This window comes from Centroberyx gerrardi, chromosome 1, assembly GCF_048128805.1.
Source record: "Centroberyx gerrardi isolate f3 chromosome 1, fCenGer3.hap1.cur.20231027, whole genome shotgun sequence".
NCBI classification, from domain to species: Eukaryota; Metazoa; Chordata; class Actinopteri; order Beryciformes; family Berycidae; genus Centroberyx; species Centroberyx gerrardi.
Window position 1 is genome coordinate 35467384 of NC_135997.1, and position 13971 is coordinate 35481354.

The window sequence follows — 13971 nt, forward strand, 5'->3', positions numbered from 1 at the left end:
TTCAATGGGTACAGCAAGGCACTTAACACTGTCAAGGTTAGGGATTCCATTCCCACTGGGGTGACCCATACTGAAAATGTTCTGTATGCACATGAGGCACTGTAAGGTGGTTTGGATAAAAGCGTCCACCAAATGGCAAAAGTTATTCAGTAATTGGTATTATTTGAAAAAATAGCTAGACACAGTAGTACTGATAATCTATGTCTGTTGTCCTCGCACTAACGAATCTGAATCAAAATCATTTCGTACCAAGCCCAGTAAATGTACATGAATTTTTCTTGGTGACATTGATGCAGAGACATAGAACTAACATAGCACAGTACATACTGACACACGGAAACAGAAAACAGGACCTCACATACAGTGTAAGAGCAAAGCGCAAGACATAAAATAGTCAGTGGATTGCACACACACACACACACACACACACACACACACACACACACATAGAGTAGTTTCTATGTGCATTCATGCAGCCTTCACTAGATTGTAGCCATGCAGTAGGTAAGAGTCCAGCAGTGTAATGGAGCATCCCATGAGATAGCTGTGCTGAGTAGGGTGCATGGAAAATTCATTGCGTCTCTAAATGTGTTGTTTTTTATTAGCTGAAAGCAGATGCTGTCCTCTACATGTAAACATTTAATTTACTGCACAATGTGAGAAAGTCACAGATGGCAATGAAAATCAGTTATTTTCTTAGTTCTTATAACATTTACTTTGTTTGAAAATGAGGTTTTGCAGGCTACTAAGGGATATGTATTAGTTACTGTCTATATATAGACTGATAAGTATAGTCTACTGTCTATATGTAGATTGATATGTAGTCTACTGTATGGATAGTCTACTGCCGATATGTAACATAATATGTTAATATGTATAGTCTGTCTATATGTACCCTGATATGTATCTTATAGTCTACTGTCTATTATGTATCTTGCACTGTTCCTTTAAACTGCATATGACATACTGTTGTCCTGTACCATATGTGTCAGTATGTACTGTACTACTATGTTAGTCTCTCAGAGGTCTGATGTCCTGCACCATATGTTTCAGTATGTCTCTGTACCAATGTCACCAAGTCAAATCCCTGTATATTTACTACACTCGACATGATTGAAGTGATTCTGATTCCATCGTTTTCCCCTTGCTCAGCCAAATATGTCAAGAGCTCCCTCTAGTGGGTGGTTTATATATGGCAAAAGGTCTCCTACCTGATGAGGATGATGACGGAGGGCGTCTGGGCCATAGCTCCAATCATACTGCACACACAGATAACACATAAGAAGGTGAGGAAGGCCTGCTGACAGCCAGGACTAGGACACTTCCCTGGTAAAGCCACTGCCTCTTCACTGGTGCTGGATATACAGGTACAACTGGTCAGGTTCTGGCACAAAGACAGGAGAGAAGATAAGATGAAACTTTAATGATCCCCTTGGGTAAATTGGGTCATTGCAACGGGAAAAAGTAATACAATTTGGCAAATAAAAATAGGATAAATATAGAATATAGCAGTTATACAAACATATAATGCAACTGACTTACAACACTAGAGCATGTTAAGTTCTTTATGAATAAAAACTATGAAAGAAACATAAATTACAGCATTTGGTGTGAAAAATAACAACAGTAGAACATACTTAAAGAAAAAATCAACTAAAATATGTATGGGGTTCACTTCACTACATGAGGACAAGAGCAGTCTGTTATTGTTTGGGCAGAGATCCATAGCATTTGTACTTGCTATGCAAAAGATGGTGAAATAGAAGTGCAGTGTGTGATGTCAACATTGGTCTTTGATTTCACACAACAATAGATAGGATAGTTGTATAGAGTATGTGGCTAGTTATAGTTGATTGAGAAGCATTTGGAGTTGTTATCAGATTGAGTGAAAGGGAAAAAGCAACGTTTGGTTTTTGAGGATGACACAAGAAGACACTGAGAATCTCAAATGATATAGACTTTGTAGTACTCTGTATTTTGATAATCCTTAACTCTTTTTATTTATATATTCATGTTATAGCCTATCACTTGAGACCTACAGTATACTGTATGTACCTTGTTAAGGTGGAGGTATTTAGGTGGAGGTGTGTTCCAACTATTGTGGAATCACACTGCTCAGCCTAAGGATCAGCACCTCCAAGTCTGAGGCCATGCTTCTCTCCTAGAAAAAGGTGGCTTGAGAGGGGAGTAGCTGCCCCAAGTGGAGGAGTTCAGGTATCTTGGAGGTCTTATTCACAAGTGCAGGTAAGGCGGACCATGAAATGACTGCCGGTTACCTCTGTCATCATGTGATTATAAACCAATGTTATTGTCAATACTGCCATCTAAAAATGAAGCTGTAGCCTGTGTAGGAATGTAGGCTTTATGGCTCTGTTGGGTTAGGATTCTGAATGCTGAAATTCAGGTAATTCTTTGTTTCCAAACTCCAAATGCATACCGTTTTAGAAATCAAACCTTCAGCTGTTAGTTTATTATTCATTTTTGAATTTAACTACTCCTGAGATGTGCACAACACATCTATATCCTCGACTTTTTCATATTTCTTAGCCCTGTTGTTTTCTTTGAGCTCTCCGCTGTCTAGGGTGCTCAGACTACAGCTTGTTTCAGTCAGTGTGATTCATCTAACTCAGCGTCTAGCCCTGAGGTTAAAGTCTCCACTCACTGGTTTGGTGCAGCCGGCAAAGCAGGCTGAGAGGTAGGTGACTCCATTGGGACCACAGACTGGGCTCACCGACGCCGTGTAGCAATTACAGTTACTGATGCAGGCCGATTCAGGTCGCTGCCAGGAGTGCAATGTTCTACGGAGGAGGTCAAAAGTTCTGTGAGGTAGTGTGTGTGTATGTGTATGATGCTGCATTCATGTCATATGGGAATAACCATAGGAACGACTCTGGTTGCTCTTGGTGATTATTCTCAGCTTTGTCACATTTAACACACATGTACTTAGTGAGTGGCAAATGTGAGTTCATGTTTATAATCACATTATAATCCAAATCCAGCAGGTAATTGTTTCCTGCCAAGGCGTTTTAAGAGTTGTAGTCACAAAATGCCTTAAGTAAAGACAATTATTGTTGATATTGTTGGTTTGATCTCAAATTAACATATCATTCCCTATACTTGACTACAGGTATTTCCTTGTTAGTGGCGTTCAGTATTCTGGAATTCGTCTGTCACCAAACCCAAGTAGAGTTCCCAAGTTGTATTTATCTGCTGAAAGCAAATGGTATTTTCAAATCTGAAGCCCTTATCTACTTTCTTTCTCATATGACGTGAATGCTGCATTACAGTAATATACCAGATATTTACAAACAGGGAAAAGGGGGAAATAAAGAAGTGATAATAACAATCTAAACAAGCAAACTTTGCAATAGATTACCTTCCAGAGTTTTCGTGAAGATTTTGATTTTGAGAAACTGGCAGCAGTCACTGCTGTTAGCAGGTGTTAGCACTGAGCTGGGAAATTAAATGTTTTTTCTCTGAAAATTGCATACAAGCCATTCTACTTACTTCCATAACTTGTGGTAGCATAACAAAAAGAGCTAGAAGTGTGATAGAAATGCTTGAAAGGACACATCAGTAGGTCACCATGCTTACTCGTTGCCGTAGGCGACGGTAACTCCGGCAACAGGTCCAGTGTCACAGCCCAGGAAGAGGAAGGAGACGTAGCAGGCGGTGGAAACCAGGTTAACCAGCATGGCCATGCGGACGGCGCCCAGAGCTGATAGGTTCAGCTTCTTAACCAGCAGCCCCCCAAGGAAGATTCCCAGACAGGCACAGGGGATGGCTGTCATACCTTGGGAGGGAGAGATATGGGTAACGCTTTATTTTCCGGGCCCACAATTTCCTAATAATTTTTCCTGGGAAGTTTCCTGGAAAGAACCATGAACTTATTGGACTAAACTGTGTTTTAGATGGAAATTTCAGTTATCTTTATTTTCTGTTTTCTCTAGCACTGGTAGTGGGGTTGCTGTGGTGGTTTCAGCGTTGTGCACATGGACACTGTACACACACATGGAAACACACTGGTTCCTTCACTGTCGTATCTAGAGCTGGTACAAACCCCAACCAAAAACTGTTCCAATCAACTGGTACTCAGGTCAAAGGTCAAAGCCAAAGACTTTCAAGTCAACAGTGTTGAAACAGTGGCCAGCTCCAGAAAGGACTGAGCTAGGTTTGGCAAAATATTTTTATTCAGACAAATTAGGATTGAATATTACATATCCAAATGTATTTTGTAAATATTTTATAGATTTTGTTTTAACTTGCTCAGAGTACCAGCAGGATGGCGTTTACCATATAGGACCATACAATGAGTGGCAACAAGTTTTATTTGAAGTTAATCTAGTGTACGTTTCTGTGATTGACAACACTGATACTATGGGAATTGTCCTTATGTGATAAATGCCACCCATCTGGTACTTCATGCAGATTAAAGCAAATACTACAAAATTATGTGCAAATACTTTAACGCCTGATGTCCATGTTGTCCCATCTATACTGTTTATTTCTTCCCCTTCCATTAAACCACATAAGATAAGGTAAGGTAAGGTAAGATAAGGGGGAAATGTTATGAGCCCTGTGGGGCAATTGGGTTATTGCAGCAGCAAATAGTAGTAGGATACAGCAAAGAAAAATAGAAGATAGATAAGGATAGAGCAAACAAGTACAACACTAGAACATATTAAGTGCGAAAAATACACAAGGTATTTGAAAATGTGTCAAAAATAGGAAATATATACAGTACATTATAAAAAGTAAAAAAAATAGGCCCTTTTCACAAACATGGCTGCCGTACTTCGGCAAGGTATAGCTCGGTTCTCAAAATAATAAATCACTCTCACTCTCAAAATAAGTGATCACAGGCAGAGTTATGGGCGGCAGAAAGTTAGCTTTTTAACATTGCTGGCAATGGTGAGAACCTATCTATACCCTGCGGAAATACGGCAGCCAAGTTTGTGAAAAGGGACCCACCTACCTAGCAGCTGATTGGCTGAGGAGGTGGTGAGGTTGAACTGCTGCTCCAGGTATTTCCCCAGGAAGGCAGCGAAGCCGGCGACCACAGCAATCTCCATGCAGGCTGCCAGCGTGATGCAGCTGAACACCGGATTAGAGAGCAGGTGCCTGGTCACCCGGGGGATTACTGGGTCAACGGAGAAAACGGGAAGAGAAGAACAGGGAGACAGGGAGAGAAGTTGAAAAATAATAATAGATGAGATATATACTACTACCGCTACATGTACTACTACTAATAATAAAAATAAACGTAAGTTTCTACTAATGTTTCCCATTGTAATAATACTAATATTAATAATAATAACATGAATTATTTATGTATATATTATTTATATAGGACTTATTGAAAATCAGAAATATATTATAAGGAAAAATGTATAAGGAGGAGATAAAAATGGGAAACATTCAAAAGAAAAGTTATTACAAATAAATACATTAAATATAATAACACAAAAATACAACAAAGCATGATTAAATTAAAAAACAATCACATAAATGCACGTCTATCAAAGTGTGTTAGTGATAGATTTAGCAGCCTACAGTCTATTAGCATTCCACAAACCAGGAGACATGATGGTAAAATCACATTTAGTCTGGAGTCTAGACTCAAGTGGGGTATCTTCATCACAGCTTCCTCCATTCTTACATTTTAGTCACTTATCTGACTCTCTGACCCAGAGAGACTTCAAATATGTGTAACAATAGAATTAGCAGCCAACGTTACAAGAAACCAATTGTAAGGAGGTCAATGGTCAGAGATCACAGTTCCCTGACAATCTTCCTGTGACCATAGAATGATCGTAAGAACAAAGTGGTAGCAAAAGGAGAATGATAGGATTGGACAGTGACATCATGGAGGGATGAGTCAAGAGCGGTTGACTTACAGATTGTTGAAAACTGCCACCATAGTCACACAGAGAGGTGGGGTGACTATGGCTCTGCCCATATATCCCCATCCAAACAAGGGATTTTTAGATTGTCGGTAAACCAAATCTTAACAGCTATTTTATATTTTTGTTATGATGTTCGTCCACTTCTACAACAGACTGTAAAATGGTAAACATGCATCTCCTCACCTCTTTACTCCTCATCTTCTCATCTCTCTATACCTCCTCACCTCTCTCCATGACCTCCTCATCTCTCTATACCTCCTCCCCTCTCTCCATGACCTCCTCCCCTTTTTCCATCTCCTCCCCTCTCTCCATGACCTCCTACCCTTTTTCCATCTCCTCCCCTCTCTCCATGACCTCCTCCCCTTTTTCCATCTCCTCCCCTCTCTCCATGACCTCCTCATCTCTCTATACCTCCTCCCCTCTCTCCATGACCTCCTCCCCTTTTTCCATCTCCTCCCCTCTCTCCATGACCTCCTACCCTTTTTCCATCTCCTCCCCTCTCTCCATGACCTCCTCCCCTTTTTCCATCTCCTCCCCTCTCTCCATGACCTCCTACCCTTTTTCCATCTCCATGACCTCCTCCCCTCTCTCCATGACTTCCTCTCCTCTCTGCATGACCTCCTCATCTCTCTCCAACTCCTCACCTCTCTTCAACCCTTTTATCTCTCCACCTCCTCCCTTCTCTACAACTCCTCACCTCTCAGATGCTCGCATACAGTGAGTCCACTGTTGGCGTCAAAGCTGTGCAGGGCTCCGTTGGGTTTGGAGCCCTGGTACTCCGGTGCCAGGGAGGGAGGCAGCATGGCCTGCTCGCTCTCCCCTCCACTGTCCACGTCCTGCTCGTCCAGCGCCTGGGGGAAGCCGAACATGAAAAGGGACGACAGGAAGAGTAAGGCACCGCAGAGGAGGAAGCCGCCCCACCAGGCCCCGATCCAGCGAGGGTCGTCTGGGGTGATGTCCAGCTTACCTGGACAGGAGGCAAGGGGAGGAACCACAGAGTTTATAGGAGCCGAAGCAGAAGTGTAGGCCGAAGCCTTCCCTTGGTTGACTAGCGGCTAAGTGACTAAAGCAATTTTCCAAGGAGTGCAAAGTAGTATGTCATCTGCAGCTAAACAAAGCAACAAATGGTGTTAAGCATTTTGACGATTTGCACGTTTCTGTTATTTTAGGACGTAAAAACTTACAGAAAAGACTTTGTAACGATGTAGAACTACAACATATAAATTACCAACTGTTGATAGCGGGGGTGATCTGCCTGAGTAGGGAGAAGATGTAATTGAGATGCAATTTGGGACTAAAGTATCAGTTCAAGCTCATGATAGTAACTGCCAACATTTTTTCACTGTAGGCTGTGAAGCTGTAGCTTGTAGCTTGTTCTCTTCGCAGGAGATGGAACATTCCAACTAGCAACTGCCAGGTAGTTTAGTTCGGTAAATAAATTTGTCGTTCATGTAAATAATACTGAATGGATTTTTGTGAAATTAAGCCAAACGAGATGTGTTGATGCTTACTAACATATTTCAAAATAAAAAAGCCAGCTTTTTAGATTGCTTATATGAAGTAACCTCCCATACACTGACATAGGGTAAAGTCAACCAAAGGGTTGATGGAAATTACGTCAACTTCGGCTCCCTATTCATATTATTCATTCATACAGGAGATGAAGCCTGCGATTATTATTATTATCATTATTATCATTATTGTTGTTGTTGTTGTTGTTGTCATATGATGAAACTTTAAAGACCCCCATGGGGAAATTGGGCCATTGTAGCAGCACATAGTAATAAGATACAGGGTAGGATACAAAGAAAAATTGAATGTAAAGAATAGAGCAAAAAAGCCTTATATCCATACACAACTGACATTTTCAACTCTACAACATGTTACTGTAAGTAAAAAGGTATGAATTAAATGATAAAATGGTCTGGATTAAGAGGATACACAAAATAACAGCAGTAGTAGTAGAACTTACAAAGGTAAAGAAAAAGCAAATGAAAAACGTATGATATTAAAATATAAGAAAAATATGAAATGTGTGCAGCATTGAATTAAGTTAGAAAATATAAATATATATGCAATATATAGCACATGAGATGAAATATGAGAGCATGACGAAAAACAATGTGTGAAATACAGCATACCTGATGAGGTCATATTCATATTAACAGATCTACAAAAGGCCATAAATACATCAAAGATGTGTAGAAGTGCATTGTAAAACACTATACACCTTATCAAATATATTACAGATGTATATAACATGTACAGATATGAAGATATGTGCATTAGTAGCTGTTTATGTAGCTATGTAGCTAGTAGCTATAAATGAGCCACAGTTATATTTTCCCTGATTCCAAGAAAGACACCACCACTACCACCACAGAAGAGGAAGACAGCCACCTAGCTGGCTTGCTTGCCACATTTGTGGAAGTAGCCACATTTGTGTGTGGATCAGTTGCTATTTGTGTATGGATTACACAGGAACAGTGAAAGGATAGTCTCAAAATCAAAAAAATAAAAGAGGAAACTCTCAAACTTACATCACTGAATGAATGTGTGTCACTTGATCCACAAATGCAGATTCAGCACTTCACAAGCCAATTTTACATTTGAGAATGCTTATTGCAAACCATACATATGGAAATTGGAAACATACTGTATATGTTTCGTTTTTCCTATACAAAGAGATATTTGTGCAAAAGGGAAAACATGTAGGGGAGAGTGGGGTAAGATGAGCCAGTGGGTAGGTTGAGCCACCAACTGAATCCTAGCAAAGTTAAACACTAAGTGTCATGTGACCAGGCATGTAGGAAGAGACTTCCATTTCAACATGGCTGCGATGGAACCAGCCACATAGGACAAGTAGTACATTTATGCTCATAAAACTGTTTTGTTTAATTCATTGTTTAATGGCTGTTTAGCAATTTAGCTTGATAAATGATGGTCTATTACCAAGGACTAAAAGTGTATGAATTAATTAGCAAAATGTTAGCAGTGAACTAGTGTGTAGACCTTTTTTTTCTTCAAAAAGGTGGCTATGGGGTAAAATGAACCAAAAGCCAAGGGGTAAATTGAAACAGTTGTTCAACTTACTCCCTTGTGGATTTCTGATATTAACAATAGTATTTTAATGAATAACTGTGCAATTTATGTATTTATTTATTTATTATTTGTCTTGTATCTTGAACACTATAGAGCAGTGTTTCTCAAACCAGTCCTCAAGGACCCCCTGTCCTGCAACTTTTAGCTCCAACTCTACTCTTGCACACCTGATTCAGTTAAGGTGTCATGAGAATGTGTGGCCCTTAATAGAATTAGCTGTGCAGAGTAGAGTTGGATTTTCTATTTTCCAGCAGCCTGGATAGATGGAATATTGAAGTGTGGTTTCACAGCCAAGGGTTGTGCAAGAATTAAGTAGACAGACGAGGTTGTACATATTCCACCACAGTCCCTGTTTTATTTTATTTTCATGTTCATTAGTCTAGTTTGTGTTGCCTGTGTGTGGTTTTAACATGTTTAATTCCAACAAGTAGCCACTATAGCCTTTATTAGGGCTCTGTTCAATAAAACAAATGTTAAGTCATGGAATATTGAGTTGTTGGGGAATATTGAAATGGCTGTTTAATAGCCTAGAGTGTACACAAAGCCTATTTGTTGCTGTTGGCTAGCAGTTTGTTGCATTTAGTTTGCAGCAATGTCCATAAAAAAAAATTGGCTTTGAATCGTTTATTTTCGACACTTCTGTTACTTGTAATGTCATGTAATGTCACATTTTACTGGTTGGTTAACTGGTTGGTTTACAAAATGACATGCAAGAACATTTTACTACTGTTCTAGTTCACTATTAATAAAAAAAACTTTTGAAAAAATAAGTCAAAAAATTGTTTTAATAAAGATGTTTTAAAGTGACAACATTGTCTTCAATCTCATTTGACATAAAAATAGTTTATTTGTATTTTATCCACACTCTAACATGAATTAATCAGTGGCTCAGTTTGCCCCCAAGCGGCTCAATTTACCCACTTGCTAGGATCAATTTACCCCCAACCTGGAGCAAACTGAGCCACTTTGGGATCTTTTTTTTTTTTTTTTAAGAAGTTCTATTTTCATTCTTCTTTCATTTAGCTGCATTCTTACTAGTTCATTTGAAAGTCAACATATGGGTGGGTGAAATATGGGTGGAAGCATTTGTTTTAGTTCTGTCTCATTTTTCCTTGCCAAGATAAAATTTTGAGTAAAAACTGTCTCATCTTATGTATTATTATTATCCATTTAAATTACAATTTACAAGACACAAGTTGACAGATAGTTGTTTGTGGATAGTAAAACACATTTGTGATGTGTCTCTTATTTATGGATCATTATAAATGCATTTGTCAATAATATTGAGTCCAATCTCTCTCCACAGATGTTCACCATACCAAAACTCTACCAAAAGTAATATTAATTACTAATACTAACACTAATACTAACACTAATACTAAAACTACTACTAATAGTAATGCTACTGCTACTGCTATTGCTAATGCTAATACTAATACTAATACTAATGCTAACACTAATGGTACTACTAATAATAAACACCTCACTGGAGATACAGGACATTGATATTCCACAACCCAAGAGTTTAGATTGGGTTCAATATGTGACTAATATGGTTTAACAGGATAGGCAGCCTGTGACAGGTTAAGCAAGATACACTTCCTCCAGGTTGTAGTGTCAGATAAGCACAAACTGAGGTTCACATTTATCCTATGTGCCTCCCACACACACTCCCTGGTGATTCAATCTACTGCGCCTTCCATTCATTTATTTAATGTGTTTCTGTATGTTATTTCTTTGCTTATTTTGTTTATATATTGTGGTATATTCCATGCCCCAGCCCGATTCTCCCAGATGGGTCAATAAAAGTTAAATCTAAAAGTTTTGAACTAAGAACTATTGCACCAATGACAAACAGCAAAATCCAACCATACTAGTTGCCATAATGTAATTGAACATTAGCACAGTATGTAATCAACAGTAATCATATCTTCATTGATAAAAATCCAGAGTAATGAGAAAGCAAATGCCCACTCACTTGTGTCGATGAAGACAGCATCAACATAGACTTTGGTACAGACGGACCCCAAGATGAAGCCACAGGCCGGGCCAAAGACTAACGTCGAAAATAAAATACCTGCAAGAGACAGGCAGAAAACATGAAATGGTTAGTCACTTAAAAAGGGAATCAGCATCAGGAATCTGTCACTGTCAGTGCGGTAAAATCATGATTTATTTTTGAAAAAGCAGTTTAGTTTAGTTTAGTTGCAGAATGATAAAACACAAAAACATAGTGATAAAAAGTACTTTGAAAAAACAATGATACAAACAAATAAAGCAGAGTAAAAAAGCAGCAGAATAAGTAGCCACTGTCCGCCAACCAGAAATGGAAACCTTGAAAGAAACCAGCCAAAATATAAAGAAAATGCAGTTCACCTGATCTTTCGGCAGAGGGCAGCATTGTATAACACTGAGGTAGTACTGGGTCCCTTATACAAAAGACATGATGAGAAGGAGCTTCCTACCAAAGAAAACATTTATCTGTTGTTGAATCCACTGTATGATAGAGAACCAACTGTATTCCAGACAAGGGAAGATTAAGTAGTGAATCCACGCCAAGGGGCTTTAAATTTCATAAGATGTCTCCCACTGACAGATTTATTCGCTATCACTGTAATGTGCAGCTCATAAGTTGCGCAGCATGATTGATCTAAGGCTAGATTATCTAGCAGGATCATAAATAATCAATCAGGAAATGGGTTCTTAGTGTAAAGGTAGTGAGAGAGGAGGGGGAAACACGGATACAGTAGCTCCGCTTGGCTTCTTGTTGTATGCAGAGCTACCCAGCTTCAGTCCAGAGGCTGAGAGGTTTCCAATAAGCGGCAGCAGGCTGAATAAATGGGGGCTTATTAAATCAGCGGGCTGGCGCAGAGTGTGTGTGTGTGTGTGTGTGTGTGTGTGTGTGCGTGTGGCAGTGAAACTAGGTTAGCCATGCTGGTGGTAGGAGGAACAGTAGCAGAGAGCTCGAGCACTAGGGCCTGGTAATAACCACTAACAGAGCCTGGGGCCAAGGAGGCCAGCCAGACGGAAGGAGGGCTACCAAACCAGTAAAGCACTAGAATGCATACCAGCGACTTCCTTTTTAACCATTATCTAACCTGGGAAGGGAAGGGAGGATTCCTTGTGTTCAGAAATGTATATCTAGGAGCTGCCCAGTGCAACCCTAGTCTTCTACTGCTGGCCACTGAGCAGCTCTTGCCCTCTGATCAAGGGCACATGAGCATTAGTTGTAGAAATTCACACCGCGGATCTTCAGACCACAAGCTCATTTCTACCGCAGCCCATCTAGCATCAGTTCACTAAACCCAAACCTATGTCAAAGTCCCTGCATCTGATATCTTTTGTCACACAAAACCTACTAAATTCCACTCAATTTCCGAGTGACAAGATATTATTTGATCAATGTGATAAATTATTAGACATAGGTCATAAGACTCCCATAAGGCCGCGGCCACACTGATCCGTTGTGCCTGTCCGTCTCCGTTCATTTCAATTCATTTTCAATGAGAGCTGTCCGTTGTCCGGGCAGCGCTGATGACGCGTCCGTCTCCGTCAGATTTCCGTCCGTTTTGACGGACGACCCAGTTGAACTTTTTCTGGACGGACGGATTCGTCACCGCAAATCAGAGGCGTTTTTTTTAAAATAGACTACCGTATTTCCTCTAATATTGGCCCGGGCCTTTATTTACCTCAACTGCAGAGGGTACCAGGCCTTTATTGGAAGCAGGCTTATATTAGAGACAGGCCTTTATTTCTAATTCCCTCTGTTTGATAAGTATATTTGCTCATATTTTAGTACGAAGCCTCCTTGTTTTCTGATCTGCTTCTGTTGGGGTTCGTTAGGTAGACGTTTTTTTGTTACTGCAATGCATTATCGATAATTACGGTAATCGACGACGGCATGCTCCAGAGACTTCCGCCGGCCGAGCCATCTTGTGGCACTTGTACGTTACTACAAACTACAGTTACAAACAGGCAGCAGGAGTTTACCGGTATCCACCGTTGTTTGCATGTAAGCTGAATCTAACTGAACCTGGGCGCCGATGTGTGTGATCGATGCGGGCCGTGGGCGCGGTGGAGAGGCAGCGGCGGAGAGAGGAGACGGACACGGTGCAGCCATATACTAGGTTTTGACCTAGTCTTGTTTCCTTTGTTTTTTCCCCCGGCCTGTATTTGAGACCGGCCTTTATTTGTTCGTGTCGACCACGGCCCCGGCCATTATCGGAGACCCGGCTTTTAATTGACTACAGGCCACTATTAGAGGAAATACGGTAATTTAGAATAGAATAATTGACGTTCCACAGAGATATAACACTAGAGGGGACATTACGTCATAGACTGTGGGATCATAGAGATATAACACTAGAGAGGACATTACGTCATAGACTGTGGGATAACCGTCCGCCATCTTACCTGGGTCCAGTTTACAACAGCTGTCTATGGGAAGCAACCACTGTTGTCCTGATTTGGACCAAACTGCTGCACTAAAAGGACCAAAGAGACCAGAGAAGCTGCATCAACTTCCACACGTCAGTAGAGTAGAAGTTAGAGGCTGTTTTATATGCTAAATTTAACTGACACAACTTAAAACACAACATGTCTGGCTAGTAGCCAACAGACTGGAGTTGTGTTTGAAACAGTTTGTAACGGTATGTGTTAGCTAGTTAGCTGTTAGATGTAATCTTTACATTTCAGCTGTATGTTAGTTGGCTAGCTCTCTGCTGCCATACAAACACGTTGTTTCTGAGAACAATCAGCACACATCATTCAGCATTATGTCCAACCAGTGTTTATATTCTACTGTGGCAGGTCGCCGCCGTAAAGTCGCGACCCGCCATGCTAAACATACGTTCTATAGTGTTTTCTATAGTATTTGTATAGTACTCAGTAGCGGCACCGCTGCTGAAAATGCGGCGATTTTTAAAAAAAATTAATTGCAGGCTATTTCTGCCAAGACGCACCT

The 13971-nt window shown here is 40.2% G+C and overlaps 1 protein-coding gene across 1 annotated transcript in view; it reads right to left on the bottom strand.

The window, feature by feature from the left end:
* The window catches only part of LOC139911367 (solute carrier organic anion transporter family member 3A1-like), a 44282-nt gene that overhangs the window by 921 nt on the left and 29390 nt on the right, over positions 1–13971 (bottom strand). Inside the window, exons 3-8 of the mRNA XM_071898892.1 lie at positions 10987–11085; positions 6604–6873; positions 4976–5140; positions 3595–3793; positions 2663–2798; positions 1212–1384 (exon numbers count right to left, since the gene is read on the bottom strand). Of these exons, the coding sequence (XP_071754993.1) occupies positions 1212–1384; positions 2663–2798; positions 3595–3793; positions 4976–5140; positions 6604–6873; positions 10987–11085 (1042 nt within the window). The remainder of the gene's footprint in view (positions 1–1211; positions 1385–2662; positions 2799–3594; positions 3794–4975; positions 5141–6603; positions 6874–10986; positions 11086–13971) is intronic.